The sequence below is a fragment of the Sinocyclocheilus grahami genome, unplaced genomic scaffold, assembly GCF_001515645.1.
Source record: "Sinocyclocheilus grahami isolate Dianchi unplaced genomic scaffold, SAMN03320097.WGS_v1.1 scaffold126.1, whole genome shotgun sequence".
NCBI lineage: Eukaryota > Metazoa > Chordata > Actinopteri > Cypriniformes > Cyprinidae > Sinocyclocheilus > Sinocyclocheilus grahami.
In genome coordinates, this window is record NW_015505305.1 from 2527401 (window position 1) to 2548077 (window position 20677).

At 35.5% G+C, this 20677-nt stretch overlaps 4 protein-coding genes across 7 annotated transcripts in view; all 4 read right to left on the minus strand.

The window, feature by feature from the left end:
* Positions 1 to 737: 737 nt before the first annotated feature.
* rpl22l1 (ribosomal protein L22-like 1) lies at positions 738 to 2158 on the minus strand. Of its 2 annotated transcripts, none has more exons than XM_016278921.1 (4): positions 2064 to 2158; positions 1560 to 1664; positions 1035 to 1156; positions 738 to 955 (listed from the first exon to the last, which is right to left on the minus strand). In XM_016278921.1, exons 1-4 carry the CDS (start codon positions 2139 to 2141, stop codon positions 811 to 813), a joined length of 450 nt encoding a protein of 149 aa, XP_016134407.1. In that variant the 5' UTR covers positions 2142 to 2158; the 3' UTR covers positions 738 to 810. The 2 variants fall into 2 exon arrangements, with proteins under 2 accessions (XP_016134407.1, XP_016134406.1); XM_016278920.1 differs by having other exon boundaries at positions 2034 to 2104.
* A 3771-nt stretch (positions 2159 to 5929) lies between these two features.
* On the minus strand, positions 5930 to 7610 carry LOC107590244 (60S ribosomal protein L22-like 1). 2 transcript variants are annotated; one of them, XM_016278924.1, is made up of 4 exons: positions 7516 to 7610; positions 6752 to 6856; positions 6227 to 6348; positions 5930 to 6147 (listed from the first exon to the last, which is right to left on the minus strand). In XM_016278924.1, the coding sequence occupies exons 1-4, from the start codon at positions 7591 to 7593 to the stop codon at positions 6003 to 6005; spliced, it is 450 nt and encodes a 149-aa protein (XP_016134410.1). In that variant the 5' UTR covers positions 7594 to 7610; the 3' UTR covers positions 5930 to 6002. The 2 variants fall into 2 exon arrangements, with proteins under 2 accessions (XP_016134410.1, XP_016134409.1); XM_016278923.1 differs by having other exon boundaries at positions 7486 to 7557.
* A 2213-nt stretch (positions 7611 to 9823) lies between these two features.
* eif5a (eukaryotic translation initiation factor 5A) lies at positions 9824 to 13232 on the minus strand. Of its 2 annotated transcripts, none has more exons than XM_016278926.1 (5): positions 13143 to 13232; positions 11973 to 12163; positions 11783 to 11887; positions 10573 to 10704; positions 9824 to 10485 (listed from the first exon to the last, which is right to left on the minus strand). In XM_016278926.1, the coding sequence occupies exons 2-5, from the start codon at positions 12138 to 12140 to the stop codon at positions 10423 to 10425; spliced, it is 468 nt and encodes a 155-aa protein (XP_016134412.1). In that variant the 5' UTR covers positions 12141 to 12163; positions 13143 to 13232; the 3' UTR covers positions 9824 to 10422. The 2 variants fall into 2 exon arrangements, with proteins under 2 accessions (XP_016134412.1, XP_016134411.1); XM_016278925.1 differs by lacking the exon at positions 13143 to 13232 and adding an exon at positions 12878 to 13136.
* A 4267-nt stretch (positions 13233 to 17499) lies between these two features.
* LOC107590300 (TRAF2 and NCK-interacting protein kinase-like) overlaps positions 17500 to 20677 on the minus strand; it is a 57931-nt gene continuing 54753 nt past the window's right edge. The window contains exons 28-29 of the mRNA XM_016279009.1: positions 19988 to 20127; positions 17500 to 19050 (exon numbers count right to left, since the gene is read on the minus strand). Coding sequence (XP_016134495.1) covers positions 18967 to 19050; positions 19988 to 20127 — 224 coding nt within the window. The 3' untranslated portion in view covers positions 17500 to 18966. The remainder of the gene's footprint in view (positions 19051 to 19987; positions 20128 to 20677) is intronic.

Here is a 20677-nt window from a genome sequence, read left to right on the forward strand (position 1 = left end):
AATAAAGATGGACAGTTTTTGTTTCATCTAGTTGTATTTACTTAGTGCAACTTATAACATCCAAGTGAAAGATATAACACCAACATGTCAGAAAAAAAAATTAAAAACAAGAATCACCGAGTTGGAAAAAGGATCACCCCCTTGTGTCAATATGTTGAACCACCTTTTGCTTTAATTACAGCCTTCAGTCTGTTGGGATATGTCTCTACTAACTTTGCACATCTAGACTTTGCAATATTTGCCCACTCTTATTTGCAGAACTGCTCGAGTTCAGTTAAATTTGATGGGGACCATTTTGAAATGGTTATTGCACCATTTCCTGATGCTATTAAAACAAATGAGCTCTGTATTCTTTAACTTCTAATAGTGTCTTTAGGAATTATTAAATGCAGTTTGATCATTACATTTACACAATTTCTAAAAAATCTTAACATTCATGACATTAAAAATAAGGTACCATTTGAAAAAAATATATATATATACCCATGTTAATCTTCATAGCTGAGAAAGCAACTGCCTCATTTAATATCGCAAATACACAGTTGCATTGATTGTTACTACTGTAATGATTAACAGGTAGATTCATCACTGCAAAATAATCTCTCTTAAGACACCACTGGCAGCAACATGTTTGTTAATGAATCTTATTTAACTCTCTTACCCTTGTTCCATCTTGATTTATAAATCAACCCCATTACAAAGCATTTACTATCATTGAAAACATGACACTTAATTTCTGTGTATCTTTTTATTTACAAGCACATATCAAAATGTGTAGTCCTGCATTTGAAGATGTGAAGATACACGCATTCATTCATCAGCATCAGATTCTTCATCATCTTGGCTGATCTGGAAGTAGCGCAGCTCATAACTTTCCTTATCCGACGCCACCACCCTCAGCCAGTCTCGCAGGTTGTTCTTCTTCAGGTACTTCTTTGTGAGGTACTTAAGATACCTGAGGAACATGGGGTTTTTAGTAAATGCACAAAGCACACTAATAATTAACAGCAGCCTGCTGATGAAACAAATCTCACCTTTTAGAGAACTGCTTCTCTGATGTGACGCTGATTTTGTTCTTCTGACGCACAATTTGCACTACATTTCCCAAGTTGCCTGTTTTGCCATTAACCTTCACCTTCTCTTTCAGAAAGGTTTCCTGTTAGTAATAAAACAGCATGACCACTAGGGAAGAGAACCCTAGGCATTTAACTAGGGAAGAGAGCCCTAGTTATGGCACAGTGTTAGGGATGTGACTACCTGAACATAAAATGCAGAGTTAAAGGATACTTTATTTTAAAAAACGAACATGTTTTTGGATCAGAAATTAATAGATTTAAAGGAACTTAAATGTAATGTATAGATATTTCTGACAAGAACAAATTAAAGATTCATTTGATTTCTAGCCAGTGCAAACAGGTTTTTTATTTCAGTACACAAATGTTCCATGATTTTATACCAAGTCTGGAAATGAAATTCTCATTTCCATGCCCATAAGAACCCTGACCATGAATAGAAGCCATGTGTTTCTATAATCAAATATAGTTTTTTATACAACTTACAAAGTTGGCAGAGTCAAGGATCCCATCCTCCACTGGGTGAGTACAATCAAGGGTGAATTTCCAGGAAGCACCCTTTTTATTCCTTTTCAGAACAGTCTGCCTTTTCTAAAGAAACAAATATATATACATAAATACTAAATTAAGCATCTGCTTGTTCACAGTAATACTTGACTCATAATTTGTATATCCTTATAAACGCATTACTCTTATAAAAACAAATGACCACAAAATGAAACGCACTACTGTAATACTCTCTCATAACGATAACCAAATAATGATAAATTGTCATGATAGTCAATTTGAATGGTTCGGTCATGCTAAAATGCTCATCCACGTGTCTCCCAGCAGCAAGTCAAACTAATTAGTTAATACATCATTCCACTTGCAAAAACGATCTTTAGGTAACGTAGTACATATAAACGTAATATGTCTGATATTTTAATCACACAAAACCAAAGCTAAAATGCATTTAACCATAAAGACCGTTCTCCGGGCGACACATACCGGTGCCATCTTGACGAGGTTGGCGTAAAAGAGGAAGTGGCGTATGTCCGCGCAAGAGTTCACAAAATGTTCTCGCATTTGATTGGCTGCCGGTTAGGGAGGATTCCTGAGGACTTTTTTTTGGTCCGATTTGTGAATGAATCGTTCTTTTGAACGAGTCGGATCTTTTGAATTAATCATTGAACAATTCGTACTGAAGATTTGACTGACGGGGCGAAAAGTAAGTTACTTTAATAACTAAATAGCAGAACGTTACAATAAAACGCATTGGAAATTTGATTGTTAGCTTTTATCAAAACATACGAAACGGAGAATTTTCAGCCACGAGATTAAAATGAATTTGTTTAATGTCAACACAAATTATATTTCAGTTATAAATGGATTTATGTTTCAGAATCAGAGCTGCAGAAACTAAACGCCCTAATTAATAATGTTTTAAATACTTTAACAACAACACGTACCCACATGTGAATCTATTATTGTGACATATGCCACGTTAGGGAAAAGTATATAATTATGTCTGATGTAAAAGAATCGTTTTTTTGAACCGGTTCTTTAAACCGAACTGATCGAAAGAACCGATTCACGGAAATTGTTCGGTTTGGATGCAAAGTTATATTTGTACAATATTTAAAAAATGTATTATAGTGTAAAACTTTTATGATATAGCATTTGTTTCAGCATGTAGATTAGAGCATTTAAAGTTATGCATTTCAAATCCACATGCCTTTTGTCACACGAACTTAATCAGTGATTTTATTTCAGGTTATATTTTGTGCAGTCTCTAGTATTGATTACATAGACCTGCTGCATGACTCTTTAGTAATTAGTGTATATGGATGTAGCTGGCTTAACATTCAATTAATATGAAAATAACCACAAACAGGCTATTCAAACATTCACATGTTTACACACTCAATAGAGTTAGAAGGGAGAGCCTAGGCTCTGCTTACCTACTAGGGAAGCATGACTCGTCCTTACATCATTGTGCAGACATACCAACACACAACTGGGTGAGGCTTCAGCAAGCATATGGACACAACCTGATTTGCCACTTATTGGGCAGATTTCTACTCTTGTACCAATTTAAATAGGCACATATTCCTGTTTAAATACAATCTTCAGTTTAGTGTCGCTCAACTACACAACAGCAAAACTGGAAACTAATCCATTTTAATTGACACGAAGATATGACTCAACATTCAATTCACTTTGAAAAAACCAGTTATATGAAGTTTATGGTTGAATAGACTGCAGTGCCACATGTCTCCAATAATGAACTGCAATACTTTCATTCAGTCAGTGTTGTCTGGGCACACAGCCACAAATAGGAAATGAGCGTTTGGCTCCACCCATGCAGACCATGTGGCAGCCAAACCCAACAAAACTGTCTTTCTTTCCCAGTTACTGTCCTCAATTTCTAAAATTATGTTCCATGTCATTTTGCCCACTTATTTAAGTTCTTTAATTTAACATTTAAAAGCATACAATAGATGTTAAAGAAACACTTTTATACATGTATAATATAAAAATGTATACATTATTTTACTTTGTTAGATTCAGAACATAAACACTGCTATGATGAACAACAAAATCACACCATCAAAATAGACACTTCCTATTTATATAATAATAATAGTACCTCACGCATGAAATATTGTCCCTCTCCGAGAGAGTTCTTATATTTTAAGGAGACCAAAGAGGTGGAGAGAGAGCTGATGGTTTCGTCACAGTCAGAGGGGGCAAAAACATCCCCAAAGTCGCTGTCACAAAAACCTGAGCTTGCCCTTGACTGACTTTCCATATGCGAGTGAAGTTGTTGGTCATGCCAGCTTCTTCCTGTCAGGCAATGATGATGAAGCAGGTCTTCAGATGAATGCCTGGAACATGACCAAAGTCCTCTGGATTTTCTAGCCTCATGAACAGCCTCTTCAGAAAAACTGCACTTGAGATTTAGTCTGAACGAGTCTTTATCCACCCAGTAATGATGCTGTCCTTGCTGGATATTTGTTGATGTTGAATCATCAGGATCTACTTTGGTTTTTCCTAGGGCAGTCTCCACCATTACTTTGTGTTTGACTCTCAGGACCTCCAACTCTAGGAGCCCTGCCAAAGTAGCACGAAATCGCTGTCTAATACGTTTCCTCCCAGTGGTCCATGGTGCCGCTTCAGTCTCTTCTCTGTGCAGAGCATTAGATAACATCCTGGTAACAGGCTGAAGGCTCTAACCTCAGGCTGCCTTTCAAAGTGAAGGACTTTATAACGAAGTCACCCATATCAATGCAAATGCATTTAATACAAGACGTTTCTATTGCTCTACCTGTCTATTGATAAGATTTTCACTAACCTTTGACCTTAGGTGAAGAATATGTTAAAGATAAAACTTAATGCTATCGATGTGAGATTAAACTTCAAAAGTTAACAACGTTAAGATTTGGGAGATCAATATCACTGCCAGTGATAGCTTTAGCTCTGTTGTATATGTCAATGTGAGCATGAAAGCATTTCAGGTATCCATAGTTTAAAATAGTTTTAAAATCAAACTTTATTTAATATTTAAGGCAAGGCACCACAGATGAAAATGGGAAAAAATGTTTTAACTAAATCCCCATAAAAGTTTTTAGAGGGGATTTTGGACATCTCACTTTATCACTCCATAAATCATAAAATGCTGTTAACAGCCAGAAAAAAATCAATATGTTTAGGAACAAAATTATGAATTATATATGAACCCCTCTGAAAAAAACCCCCCTCCAAAATAGATAGGAATAAAATTGTAAAGACTGGTGTAGGCAATACTGAAGTGGAGATTTCTGGATCAGTGTATGGGGGGAAATAATCATTTTGAGAAAACATTTAAAGTAATGTACTGTAACTGAAATCTACAAATGCAAAGTGTATTGAAATAAACATAATTATGTAGATTCTCAAAATTGACCAAAGCATTACAAGTAATTTATAATATTATTATTATTATGATTTATTACAAGTAATAAACAAGTAATTTAACAGTATAAAATTTGTATAAGGCTGATTTGTATAAAAAATGTGTTTATATACACAGTGGGTATAGAAAAGAATCACCCCCTTTAAAGTAATCACTTTTTTTTTTTATTGCTTTGCAGCCTGAAATAAAGATGGACAGTTTTTGTTTCATCTAGTTGTATTTACTTAGTGCAACTTATAACATCCAAGTGAAAGATATAACACCAACATGTCAGAAAAAAAAATTAAAAACAAGAATCACCGAGTTGGAAAAAGGATCACCCCCTTGTGTCAATATGTTGAACCACCTTTTGCTTTAATTACAGCCTTCAGTCTGTTGGGATATGTCTCTACTAACTTTGCACATCTAGACTTTGCAATATTTGCCCACTCTTATTTGCAGAACTGCTCGAGTTCAGTTAAATTTGATGGGGACCATTTTGAAATGGTTATTGCACCATTTCCTGATGCTATTAAAACAAATGAGCTCTGTATTCTTTAACTTCTAATAGTGTCTTTAGGAATTATTAAATGCAGTTTGATCATTACATTTACACAATTTCTAAAAAATCTTAACATTCATGACATTAAAAATAAGGTACCATTTGAAAAAAATATATATATATACCCATGTTAATCTTCATAGCTGAGAAAGCAACTGCCTCATTTAATATCGCAAATACACAGTTGCATTGATTGTTACTACTGTAATGATTAACAGGTAGATTCATCACTGCAAAATAATCTCTCTTAGACACCACTGGCAGCAACATGTTTGTTAATGAATCTTATTTAACTCTCTTACCCTTGTTCCATCTTGATTTATAAATCAACCCCATTACAAAGCATTTACTATCATTGAAAACATGACACTTAATTTCTGTGTATCTTTTTATTTACAAGCACATATCAAAATGTGTAGTCCTGCATTTGAAGATGTGAAGATACACGCATTCATTCATCAGCATCAGATTCTTCATCATCTTGGCTGATCTGGAAGTAGCGCAGCTCATAGCTTTCCTTATTCGACGCCACCACCCTCAGCCAGTCTCGCAGGTTGTTCTTCTTCAGGTACTTCTTTGTGAGGTACTTAAGATACCTGAGGAACATGGGGTTTTTAGTAAATGCACAAAGCACACTAATAATTAACAGCAGCCTGCTGATGAAACAAATCTCACCTTTTAGAGAACTGCTTCTCTGATGTGACGCTGATTTTGTTCTTCTGACGCACAATTTGCACTACATTTCCCAAGTTGCCTGTTTTGCCATTAACCTTCACCTTCTCTTTCAGAAAGGTTTCCTGTTAGTAATAAAACAGCATGACCACTAGGGAAGAGAACCCTAGGCATTTAACTAGGGAAGAGAGCCCTAGTTATGGCACAGTGTTAGGGATGTGACTACCTGAACATAAAATGCAGAGTTAAAGGATACTTTATTTTAAAAAACGAACATGTTTTTGGATCAGAAATTAATAGATTTAAAGGAACTTAAATGTAATGTATAGATATTTCTGACAAGAACAAATGAAAGATTCATTTGATTTCTAGCCAGTGCAAACAGGTTTTTTATTTCAGTACACAAATGTTCCATGATTTTATACCAAGTCTGGAAATGAAATTCTCATTTCCATGCCCATAAGAACCCTGACCATGAATAGAAGCCATGTGTTTCTATAATTAAATATAGTTTTTTATACAACTTACAAAGTTGGCAGAGTCAAGGATCCCATCCTCCACTGGGTGAGTACAATCAAGGGTGAATTTCCAGGAAGCACCCTTTTTATTCCTTTTCAGAACAGTCTGCCTTTTCTAAAGAAACAAATATATATATACATAAATACTAAATTAAGCATCTGCTTGTTCACAGTAATACTTGACTCATAATTTGTATATCCTTATAAACGCATTACTCTTATAAAAACAAATGACCACAAAATGAAACGCACTACTGTAATACTCTCTCATAACGATAACCAAATAATGATAATGATAAATTGTCATGATAGTCAATTTGAATGGTTCGGTCATGCTAAAATGCTCATCCACTAGGGATGGGCGTATCGATCCAAAGTATCGATATATCGATACTGCATAAATACTAAATTAAGCATCTGCTTGTTCACAGTAATACTTGACTCATAATTTGTATATCCTTATAAACGCATTACTCTTATAAAAACAAATGACCACAAAATGAAACGCACTACTGTAATACTCTCTCATAACGATAACCAAATAATGATAAATTGTCATGATAGTCAATTTGAATGGCTCGGTCATGCTAAAATGCTCATCCACGTGTCTCCCAGCAGCAAGTCAAACTAATTAGTTAATACATCATTCCACTTGCAAAAACGATCTTTAGGTAACGTAGTACATATAAACGTAATATGTCTGATATTTTAATCACACAAAACCAAAGCTAAAATGCATTTAACCATAAAGACCGTTCTCCGGGCGACACATACCGGTGCCATCTTGACGAGGTTGGCGTAAAAGAGGAAGTGGCGTATGTCCGCGCAAGAGTTCACAAAATGTTCTCGCATTTGATTGGCTGCCGGTTAGGGAGGATTCCTGAGGACTTTTTTTTGGTCCGATTTGTGAATGAATCGTTCTTTTGAACGAGTCGGATCTTTTGAATTAATCATTGAACAATTCGTACTGAAGATTTGACTGACGGGGCGAAAAGTAAGTTACTTTAATAACTAAATAGCAGAACGTTACAATAAAACGCATTGGAAATTTGATTGTTAGCTTTTATCAAAACATACGAAACGGAGAATTTTCAGCCACGAGATTAAAATGAATTTGTTTAATGTCAACACAAATTATATTTCAGTTATAAATGGATTTATGTTTCAGAATCAGAGCTGCAGAAACTAAACGCCCTAATTAATAATGTTTTAAATACTTTAACAACAACACGTACCCACATGTGAATCTATTATTGTGACATATGCCACGTTAGGGAAAAGTATATAATTATGTCTGATGTAAAAGAATCGTTTTTTTGAACCGGTTCTTTAAACCGAACTGATCGAAAGAACCGATTCACGGAAATTGTTCGGTTTGGATGCAAAGTTATATTTGTACAATATTTAAAAAATGTATTATAGTGTAAAACTTTTATGATATAGCATTTGTTTCAGCATGTAGATTAGAGCATTTAAAGTTATGCATTTCAAATCCACATGCCTTTTGTCACACGAACTTAATCAGTGATTTTATTTCAGGTTATATTTTGTGCAGTCTCTAGTATTGATTACATAGACCTGCTGCATGACTCTTTAGTAATTAGTGTATATGGATGTAGCTGGCTTAACATTCAATTAATATGAAAATAACCACAAACAGGCTATTCAAACATTCACATGTTTACACACTCAATAGAGTTAGAAGGGAGAGCCTAGGCTCTGCTTACCTACTAGGGAAGCATGACTCGTCCTTACATCATTGTGCAGACATACCAACACACAACTGGGTGAGGCTTCAGCAAGCATATGGACACAACCTGATTTGCCACTTATTGGGCAGATTTCTACTCTTGTACCAATTTAAATAGGCACATATTCCTGTTTAAATACAATCTTCAGTTTAGTGTCGCTCAACTACACAACAGCAAAACTGGAAACTAATCCATTTTAATTGACACGAAGATATGACTCAACATTCAATTCACTTTGAAAAAACCAGTTATATGAAGTTTATGGTTGAATAGACTGCAGTGCCACATGTCTCCAATAATGAACTGCAATACTTTCATTCAGTCAGTGTTGTCTGGGCACACAGCCACAAATAGGAAATGAGCGTTTGGCTCCACCCATGCAGACAATTTGGCAGCCAAACCCAACAAAACTGTCTTTCTTTCCCAGTTACTGTCCTCAATTTCTAAAATTATGTTCCATGTCATTTTGCCCACTTATTTAAGTTCTTTAATTTAACATTTAAAAGCATACAATAGATGTTAAAGAAACACTTTTATACATGTATAATATAAAAATGTATACATTATTTTACTTTGTTAGATTCAGAACATAAACACTGCTATGATGAACAACAAAATCACACCATCAAAATAGACACTTCCTATTTATATAATAATAATAGTAGTATGAGCACCTTTTTCCAAATCTAAAATTCTAACTTGATCAGACAAGTTACACTAGGTAATTTCTGAATTTACGCAAGTAGGACATTCATTCACCAAAGTCTGTGGTAAACTCTCATGTGTTCAATTTTGCCAGATGAAAATCAGCTGTAACTATGAAGAAACACCTTTAACCAGCCTTCTGGATCTATTACGTTTTTATTTTTTGCTCTCTCCAGTCAAGGTAACAAAGGCCTCGAGTGAAAAAAGGAAGATTAGAACTCACAAAGATTTAGTCCTCAAGCTCATTCTGGAGCAGCACTGATAAGAGCCTACCTGGAGACAAATACAGGCTTCAACACTTTATTTAAGGTCATCAATGACAGCCAAAATCAAGCTGGCTGCTATTGTGTTACAGAGGTATTCGCACATGGCCATCACATCCTTTCCACTTCTGAACAATTAGAGACTGGCATTTAAGGGGACATTTTGCTGGAGTTTATTTCTCTGTCATAGCGGTATTACTTGAGAAGGTACTTTTAAAGTACTGCAGGTACAAGGAAGTGCCAACTACCAGTGTGCATCTCACTTTGGGGGCCGGGGGGGGGGGGCATTAAATTGAGAGGATGATAGATCATGTAAGGAGAAAAAGTAAAACTATGGCAATTTAAGGGGACATTTTTTATTTCTCTGTCATAGCGGTATTACTTGAGAAGGTACTTTTAAAGTACTGCAGGTACAAGGAAGTGCCAACTACCAGTGTGCATCTCACTTTGGGGGCCGGGGGGGGGCATTAAATTGAGAGGATGATAGATCATGTAAGGAGAAAAAGTAAAAGTATGGCACCCAAAGAGGGGGAGAGAGAAAAAAAAAGTTCAGTGTCAGTATGGGGGGGGAGTTGGGGGGTTTCCTCTCTTCGCAACACCTTGCGTAAATCCTGCACACTAATTACTTTTAAGAAATTCAAGAATACAAAAAAGGATAAATGGATCCCATCATTTAACATTCAGGAATGTAAGTGGTAAAAACTTAAGAGGGGAAAAGGGGGAGGTTGAGAGGGGTAAACACACTGACATTATTAAACCTCTTACCCGAGAGAATGCCAATTGACCCGACAAGTCCAGCACGGTATTGGAAGGAGAAGAAAAAAGGAATACAATCACAACAAAAAAATTGAGGTTGCTTGTGAAGGCCATAGCTTTGGTGACAAATAAAACCAAAAAAAAACAAATGCAAGAGATTTGTTAAAGTGTAGCATGTTGCAGCCTGAGCAGCCCAGTCTTTCTTCCTATTTGGTCATGGGTTTGACAGCCACTGCAGATTCTTCGCCCATAGCTGAAAGCACAGTAACCTGCCAAACAAAGAAAACAATGAGTGGGTTACAATGACAAAAAGCAGCTAAAGGACTAAATGCATTCGTTCAAACAGGTGCACTTACCAACATCTCTTCACCAGCTGCAAATTTGCTTTCGATTTCTTTGCCCAGGTCACCTTCTGGCACACGCAAGTCCTCACGCACGTCACCATTGTCCATCATAAGAGAGAGGAACCCCTCGGTTATGTCAACCACCTAGGAGATAAACATTTATTTTAAAGAACAAGAAATGGAATAAACAGATTATCTAGTTAAAGTCAGAGACTAAAGTATTATGAAAAGCTAAAGTATCATTGCTTCATTGCCCTGGTGGAAAAGATTCTCCTTAGACAACCAATTAAGTTGAAAAAACCTCACTACGAAGTACAAGAAAATCAGCATGACAAGCTGCAATGAACCAATAAGTTAACGTAAACTGCGTGCGTGCATATATATATATATATATTAAGGATGCACGATATATCGGCCACCATATCGGTATCGGACGATAAATGCTAATTTTTTTCTGTTATCGGTATCGGCCTGATAAGAAAATTTGGCCGATATCTTAAAGTCGATAAATAATGCATTATTTCCTTCAGAGACACTTCAGATGTGCGCTGTTTGTTTGCATCAAACTTGGCTGCTTATGTTGAAGTGTTTGGGATGTGGCTTTTAATGATGAGACCTTTTTTGTAATCAGGCTCTCAAAAAGTATATAACAATTTGGATATAGATTTATCGGCCAACATATCGGTTATCGGCTTTCAAAAATAAAGAATAATCGGTTATCGGTACAAAACTTTCATATCGGTGCATCCCTAATATATATATATATATATACACACACATATATGCGCAAGTTACATGGTGTCTCTCTATACCATGTATAAATATTTTAAATGCATAAATAACTTTTTATAATTTATATTATATACAATACGAGATTGGGACATACTAAAATTACAGCACAAATCAAAAGCAGAGCCCAAAAAGTCTGTAATTTTTCTCCAAATGCATAGCAAAACAATTATTTAAATTTCACCTTACCTAAAACGAGCAAATGTAATATTCCAGTTAAAGTGACCAAAACATTGTTCAATGCAATCAGGAACAATAAAGCACAGTGACCTCTAAATCCTAAAACTGACAAAAGCCACCATGTTGGAGACTGTGCAAAGTTTGCCTTTATTATGCACAACTACCGGTCAGGAGAACTTCAGGGTAAATGAGGCACATGAACTTCCACAAGAAAGCTTAAATCTTGCATTTCACCAAGCCATGCACATCTCACCTGGTAGTCATTTCTTTTGGTGTTAGGCACGTCCATGTTGTGGGTGGAGGGGCAGATATCTTCATACTTCTTATTTGTGAAAATATCAATTCCAACCATGTGAACCTGCAAAGAAAGACTGGAGCACTTAACACCAATAACTAACACTAGGTGGTTAAAAACAGCCATGCAAAAGTGAGACAAATATTACCTTTGCATGACCATGCTTGCCAGTTTTAGAAGTGGACATTTCCACAATTTTGCAGGGACGACCCTTCAGAACCACGAATCCGTTCTTGCGCAGGGCGCTGCACTGCATGGGGTAAGTGGTTGAAGCCCCGGCATCTCCGCTGGTGAAATCAAGATCTGGATCTGCCATGATGGGGATCTAAACAAGGGGCACTGGAGGGGGACATGTGGGGAATTAGTACGTTTTAACTGAATTTAAAAAAAAAAGTCTCCATCACATAAGAACATCATGGTTAAGTCGCGTGCGAATGAGCAAAGTTTCCACAGTAGGAGTTAGATAAAATGATAAGATAAATGCAGTTTACTATAAATAGTTTCTTTTTTGTTTGCATTAGCACCCAAACCTGCCGCATCATGCTACCCTAATTCTACCACATAACGGATCCGATCCAAATAACCGATCAAACGTCAGTTAACAGTTATGTTATCAAATGAGTGGTTAAAATACTTAACTAGCCTCAAATGTCACTTTACAGCCATTATTTTGCACTCAATGAACACAAAGACCACGCCGAACCAGGCCAGATGGACTCTCTTTGGGCTAGGTACGTTATGCTAATGTAAGTTACACCGCTTTAACCAGAAACACTCACTAAAAATAAAAGAAGCGGATTAACTCGTTAATTCAACGTCACTGTTCACAGAAAAAACGACCAGCAAACCGCGCGAAACGGGTCTAATGCGCGTGGCGCACGTCAACGTGGTTTCGCCGCTGATCAATGACTCGGCTAAGAGGCTAACGCCCCATTCTTCCGTATAACTAAATATTTGACACACACAATATAACAACGACCACGACTGATATCTAGAACGTAACAAAGCGGAGGAAAAGGGTCTCGTGCGGTTTAGCCAAAGTTTCTCACGTGCCTCTTTTCAGTCAAGTCACTGCGCGCGGGGAAAGGCCTCCCGCGTGCGGCGCTGTGCAGTGCTTGCTCGCGGCCTGCAAACTAGAGAGCAGCTCCACAAGCCACCTTAAAGAACCACCGCAACACGCTTTCTCAAGACGACCCGGTTACGTTCAACAGCAAGACACACGCTTTCAAGCCCGACAGCCTTTTAAAGACAACACCGAGACAGGAAAGGTCTGTGTAATTTTTCGTCACAGTTCGAACACGCTCCATGCAGCACTTACTTCCAAGAAAAAAAAGGAACGTCAACACGCATGCGCGGCCAATTTTAATACGGCATCCGTACGGTGGGCGGGATTCCTCTTCTTCTGCGGACACTAAAGTGTGTGCTTAGTGCCTCACAGCGCTTAGGATCGTGATAGTGCCGCTTTCATTTCAAATGACATTTCAGCCAGTATGTATATAGCATAGGTATATACAGTGTTGGGGGTAACGCATTAAAAGTAACGTGAATTACGTAATCAGATTACTTTTTTCAAGTAACTAGTAAAGTAACGCATTACTTTTTAATTTACAAGATAATATCTGAGTTACTTTTTCAAATAAGTAACGCAAGTTACTTTGTTTTTCCATTTATTGATTGACAGCTCTCCTGTCCCCATGTCGAGAAATCAGATGTTACTGTAGTTCTAAAATAAATATGAATATGCATTAATTCATCTCACTCACACACACACACAAAAAAACACAGATTCAGTATTCCTCAAAATGAATAAAAAAAATGCAACTCAGAATATGACGCAAACCTGCAATAGTTAAATGTTAAACAACACAAATATCCTTTATGTATTTAATCCCATTCTATTAAGCAATGTCTTCGCTTCTGACCTTCGATGATCCAGTTCAACCGTACTAATAAGCAAAAATTACTCTAGACAAACATTTGTGTGTCTTTTTTATTGCTGAAGTGTGTTGAAATTTCTTCTTCTGCATTCTACTGTACGACGTAAATTAAATTTCCCTTCGGCCTGAGGCTTATTCATTTCACTTTTGGTGTGAAAAGGCTTTTATATTTGCCAAAAATATAACTTTTTTATTTTAAAAACAAACAAGCAAGCCCTGTCCAGATTTTAAAAAGTAACGCAAAAGTAACGTAACGCATTACGTTCCATAAAAAGTAACTAAGTAACGTAATTAGTTACTTTTTTTATGGAGTAACGCAATATTGTAATGCATTACTTTTAAAAGCAACTTTCCCCAACACTATATACACTACCAGCCAAAAGGTAAGAATAATTAAGTTCATGCTTGCAAAATGATTTCTGAAGAGTCACGAGTGACACTGAAGACTGGAGTAATGGCTGCTGAAAATTCAGATTTGCCATCACAAAAAATAACATTTTAAAATATATTAAAATAGAACAGTTATTTAAAATTGTAATAATATTTCACAATATTAATGTTTTAAATAAATGTAGCCTTGGTACAGACTTCTTTCAAAAACGTATTCCAAACTTTTGGCTGACGAGAGAGAAAGAGAGAGAGGCATATTTTGTAGGCTATTTCAATCAAGTAATAAAAAATATACAATATAACAAATTATATACTCCATAAATGAGTCAAAACTGCAGTTACACAACGGCTTTCGAGCAGTGGTCTTGTTTTGTATTCAAACAACTAGTTAAAAAATGTCAATTCGGTATAAATTTTGTGAATTCTGACCTTTAAACGAGCATCTTAAAGACTTGTATAACACATGCATATGACAAAACACAATATATGCATTATTATTATTATAAAAATATACAATCTATTTTATACATAATTTCATTTATAATTATTTATTTTTATAAAATAATATTACAAATTATTATAAAAATAAAGTATAACAGCACACAGGGTCTGGTTCGATGTGTCAGTTTATTGTTTTTAAAAAGCAAAGAAACTGACTGTTTTAGGTGACAAGTGAACACAATGGGCGAGTTTCCAAAATCAAATCAAATATTTCCATTTATCCATTTCACATTCTTCTCATTCAGAAACGCTTGACTCCATCTGAATAAGATCAAAAACTGGAGTTTCAGTCAAAGTAGAAAAGGGTCTAACATGAAGACTGACAAAATCAGTTATGCTCATTATTGCTAATAACTTTTCTAGACTGATCCACCAACCTGCTTTGCCATCACATTTAATATGCAGTCTTCTCTCTGTGATGTTCCTCTTTAAACATAAACACACTGAATATTGATTAACAAGACTAGAATAGAGCCACAAACAACCCTATTAAAACATTTGTGCAGTTATCAGGGGTGAATTTAATTTATAAGGAAAGAGCACTGAACAATACTGCATTAAAATAAGAAAACAAACCAACAACTTATAATAATAAAAAACAAACAAGTTAAATAAAGCACTCATATTAAAGCATCTCTGACATTATAATATAGATTTCATAGTTCTTTCAAACTAATCAATAATACGCTAAAATAATCAATCCCTTAAAAAATAAACAGCAATAATACTGCCGCTTTCTAAATACAATGAGATACCAGCATTAAAGCACTGTACAAAACAATAAATAAAATGGATCAGAATATCAAGAAAACTGGATTGTAAAAAGTTTTACGACCATAAAATATTAGGTTTAGAAGATTCGGCTTTTTTTGTAGATGACACAAAAGGGATTTGAGTGACTTTGTTGTTTGTTTGATTTATAATATGTAATAAATTGTAAGCAATCAAATGTAACACCAACTACAAGGACTAGGCTCAGATTAGATGAGATCACCATCTCTTAAAAGTCCAGGCTACATTTAAAGTTACATTTGGAACAAAACTCTAGTTTAATAGCCTTAAAAATATATTTATAAAATACTACAGCCTGCATATTTTATGTACAAAACATGATATGCCCAGTTTCAGCTTCAAATGTCTATTACAGAAGGCTTGTAATCTTGAAACCTCACAATTTCTCATTTTAGTGTAAGAATGCCTGTATTATGTCTTTAACTGGTGGTTTTACAGGCTTAAAAAATAACAATTAAAAATGGTATGTTTAAATCACACACACACACACACACACACCGGAACAAAAAAAATAACATGCAGCCAGTATCCAGAATGCTCGGTTGTGCTATAAATCTCAAAGTTTAATACACAAAAAATAAGAGAAATACAGAAATAAAACAACAACTCACTCGGCCTGAATATAAAGGATGTACTTACAGTATTAATGTCCATATTAAGAACGAAAATGAGGTCAAGCACACATCAAAAGACTTTCCACCACTGAAGGTGGTGCACGAGAGATGAAGAAATCAACCGACCTCACAATTGTGTTGATAAAATGAATGGGAAGACCAAATAAGTACTTCACACCTGCGCACACACACACATCCACTCAGTTCACAGTTTGATGGACAAAAACATGAAGTCTCAAAAGATCCTAGTTGTGTCAGGTGAATTTCACACTCTTCCGCATCATTTGGAAGGCCTTCAAGTCTATTAATGGGCGATTCTGCAGTTCGAGGCATTTTTGAGTAGGTGTAATCCTAAAAATGTAACGTCACTGAACTGTTTAATATAAATTACAATATATATATACGATATTTTTGAAACTTTCAAGTAGATTTTGAAATAATGTGAATAAAGTTGTGTGCTTGTTCTTAAAAAAAAAAAAAAAAAAAAAAAAAAAAAAAAAAAAAAAAAAAAATCACAATAATGTAAAAATCTTTAAATTAATTGATAAAATACGATTCTTGGCATGGCGGTGATGACAGTAGTACTGGATTAAGAAAAGTTATAAAAATGAAATTGTACACACAATTTTTTTTTTTAAAGATTTTCCCTTTAAAATCATCCTTGGGTACTGAAAAGTTGCCCTAATTGAAGAATCACCCTAATATGAAGTGTAAGCTTGATTTGGCTGTTTTACAAGACATTGCACCAAGATTTTTTATTTATTTATTTATTTTTAAAGCATCCATTTGTGAATATTTCTGTCTGGCACTCCACACTCAAATCACCTCTCAGTCTACATGGAATGACACCCCTCCACTGTGTCACTTACAAAGGTTTAATTTACGGCATCAATAATCATTACCCACATAGAAAACTGAACCGGTCCAGGTGAACAGAAACGAGGTAGCCTAAAAGGACGCTCTACTCACAAAACACTACCTTGCGTTCACTGATTCATGTGATTCACACAGAGGAGGTGGATCTTACAGAACCACAAACAGCATCGCACATTTCTGTCACACCCTCACAGTTCCTATGCATTAGAATCGGAGGCGGGACTCTTTTCCAAAACGGAAGTGGATATTTACAGAAGGTGGTCGGGAACGCCCCTCTAGAAACATTTGGCGAACAATCGACTCACCAGGCTCAATTCCCTTTGCCTTTATTGCACTTTACTGAAAGTCAAGAGAAAACGAACTAAAAAATACAAAACTGCAGCACATCCTAATAACACATGTTACTCCTGATATGAAAACAACTGAGATTGCTGGTATGTTAATGGTAACATATCTACTTTTTTGTATCGTTGGTGGAAAGCATTATATTTCATCATTCATTCACATACACACACTCTTACAAAGAAACTGTGACACTCTAAACAGAATCTTAACATACTTTTTTATGTTTCAATAGAAAGCTCTGTAGTATTGACCAATCAGTTGAAGTATTCAGACTGTTTCTTAGCAGTTAGCACTGTGATAAAGCGTTCAAGAATCATCTCTGCAGACCAGCTTCACCCTCAAATGTTCTCATAGGGCCAGTAAAAATAATTAAAGTAATAATTCACCCAAAAATTACTCACCTTATTGTCTTTTTTGTCTACAACTTTTTTGTCAATGTCCAGGCTGTTATTTGTGACCAGAGTTGTCAAGTAGGATTTTCAACAACTTTTTTGAGCCTGCTCCTCACACAAAACATCATATGGCTTCAGAAACTAGAAATATAGTGCACACTGATTACTTTTATGATGTTTTGGAGCTTGACAGCTTCTGGTCACCATTTACTCTCATTGTATGGAAGAGAGTAGCTCGAACACTCTGCTAAATGTCTCTTTTTGTGTGTAACTGAGGAATGAAAGTCATACAGTTTTGGAACATCATGAGGGTGAGTATATGAGAAAATAATTTTAATTTTAGAGTGAACTATCCCTTTAATTGCCAAAATACCCATAACACAAGTTGTAAAGACAATGGAAATGAATGGGAAAAGGTCTGATCTACATCTCCCTGAGCACAAGGAAAACAGTGCCAAACCACAGGTTCCAAATGTGAATACTATAGAGCTTTGGGCTAAAACTAGGAATGCACAGTATGAGTATTCAGGATAATTTATATTTCCATTATACGTCCATATCAGCAGGCATCAATTTCCATCCAAAAAAGTAGCATTTTCCCTTCCTTACAGAAATATGCATAAACATCAATATATTATGGACTTAAAAAAACAAAAACAAGCAGCTTTGCGAATTTATATTTAAGGCATTCTGTGGACAGCCCAAAGTGTGTCTGCTCCAACGTAATGTGGCAAAGTATCATACAAGTCTTAAATATCAGACATTCGAGTGATATCCCACATGACACAAACATCTGTGTGCATTCCAAGCTGAAACATAAAAAAGAAATGAGGTTGATCACACAAACCAGCCTCAATGGATTCATCCCACAAGGGAGGTTTACTGACGTTCAGCGTAACCATGATAAATTATTGTCAAAAAGTGTCTTAACAGTACAAATATTCACTCTATTCTGTGGGTCTTATTCCCCATATTTCCAGTCTTGACCTCCAGAAGAATCTAGATACAGATTTTTTAACGACAAAAACACCAGAACCCCACGCATGTTAATGAAAGAGCCATAAAAAATAATGCAGACCAGTTGTTCTTCTCCGGCGCCCCTTTTTTGGTTGGTGGGGACGTGCGGATTTTGGGTTTGTCTTTGACTCTTTTGAGAAGGTCCCAGCAAGGTTTGGTCTTTTTGCAGTCTGCCAGATTATCCAGCACACCTGGATTTTCCCGTCTTTCCTTTTTTCACACTTTTCAATAAAGTAGAATAGGTCCACAGATACAATGCAGGGATGGGCGGGGATGAATTACCAATTCATCATGGAGTTTCTGTTCAAGGTCATGAAGAAAACTTGGCTGCTGCCTCCGGATCTGACTGAGGCAAAGAACACCTACAAAAAAAGAAGAGTTCACATGGAGGAATGGACGTTATTATATTGCCTATTATTCACATTTAAAGGACCAAACTGTTACAATCTACTGCCTTAGGTGACTGACTACATTCTATTTCCATTCAGGCATTTATTTTTATTTTGGTATTTTTACCAAGGCAATATTTCTCATTTTCATTTTTTTAACTTGATGTACTATAGTATTTCTAATAAAATGATAAGAAAAAAAAAAGTTTAAAAATTACAAAAAAACAAAACTTTAAAATCGAAATCAAGTGGAAAATATAAAAATAAGAACTCATTTGAAATATGAATAAAACTAATAGAATATCAGACACTATAACAGCTAACAAATGTCGTGGTAGTATAAAAATCAAGAAAAACTGAACACACTTTCCTTAAATTTTCTTATATTTGATTTTAAATGTTGATTATATGATTACATTATGTGAATATACATATCTTGACCATTATTTAAAAAAAAAAGTCTGAAGCAGTCAAGGTAAAAAAAAAGCATTCAAAGATTTTTGAATACTGAATATTATATATAAATAAAAACAAATATAATGTCTAGAAGTGCTTACATTTGAAATATTGTTAACTGTACTCAAAATGAGAGAAAAAGTAAAATTAATAAAATAATGAATAAATTATCAATAAATTAATAAATCAAGACAAACAAAATGAGCATCATGTCACTGGCCCATAAAGACTCACATAATTTAAAGGTGAAGTGTTTGAATTTGAAATATTGTTAATTGTACCAAAACATAAATAAATAATAAAAAAAATTTAAAACCTGTAAAAACAAAGACGACTTGCATAATTTAAAGATGAAGTGTTTTATTTTTTAAACATTTGTTAACTACCAAAAAATGAGAGAAAAAAAATTATATTAAGTTCATGCATGGCAAGTTGTATCATCGTGGTAACGTACTTTATCGTTTCTTTCTGAAAGGAACTTCAGTCGCTGTGCTCGCTTGTGCATGAAAACTCCATCGAGGTGTCCCGTTTCCACGGAGCGGATCTCAATGGCTTTCTCTCCCCAGCCCATGATCTGGCTGGAGTGGATGTAGGCTGCAGAAGGGGAGGGGGAAGCGAATATATACAAAAGACAAAAGAAACATATGACAGGAGAGCGCTGACACCAAATGCAGTATATCATCAGAACACCCCGTTCCTCAACGACTTCTGACGTCCAACAGCAACTCCAAACTAGCCCAGATCCAATGAAAACAAGCCTGCCAAAGCCACCCCACACCAGGAGGTCATTATTGCAGCAGTTTCTGAGCATCACAAATTAAAATCAGGATTGAAGTACCAGTGGCTATGGTTATTATTAGTCAAAGATCCTTCTGCCATCAAGTACAAGGAACTAGCATCCAAATCCAGAGTTCTTTGGATACTCATGAACAAACATGAACTTTCTCCGAGGACTTTCTGTGGCTGATTTAGAGACCTTCATAGAGATAATAATGATCTGGTTGTTTTGACTTCCTTTTTCTGCTGATATCTTGTGTAGAAAATGCATGAGTTATGAATTTTACTTTGTTATGAGTGCAGAATCACTGAAGAGTTGAAAATAATTTGGCTGAAACATTAATTTGTTTAGAACTGAGGGTGTGGG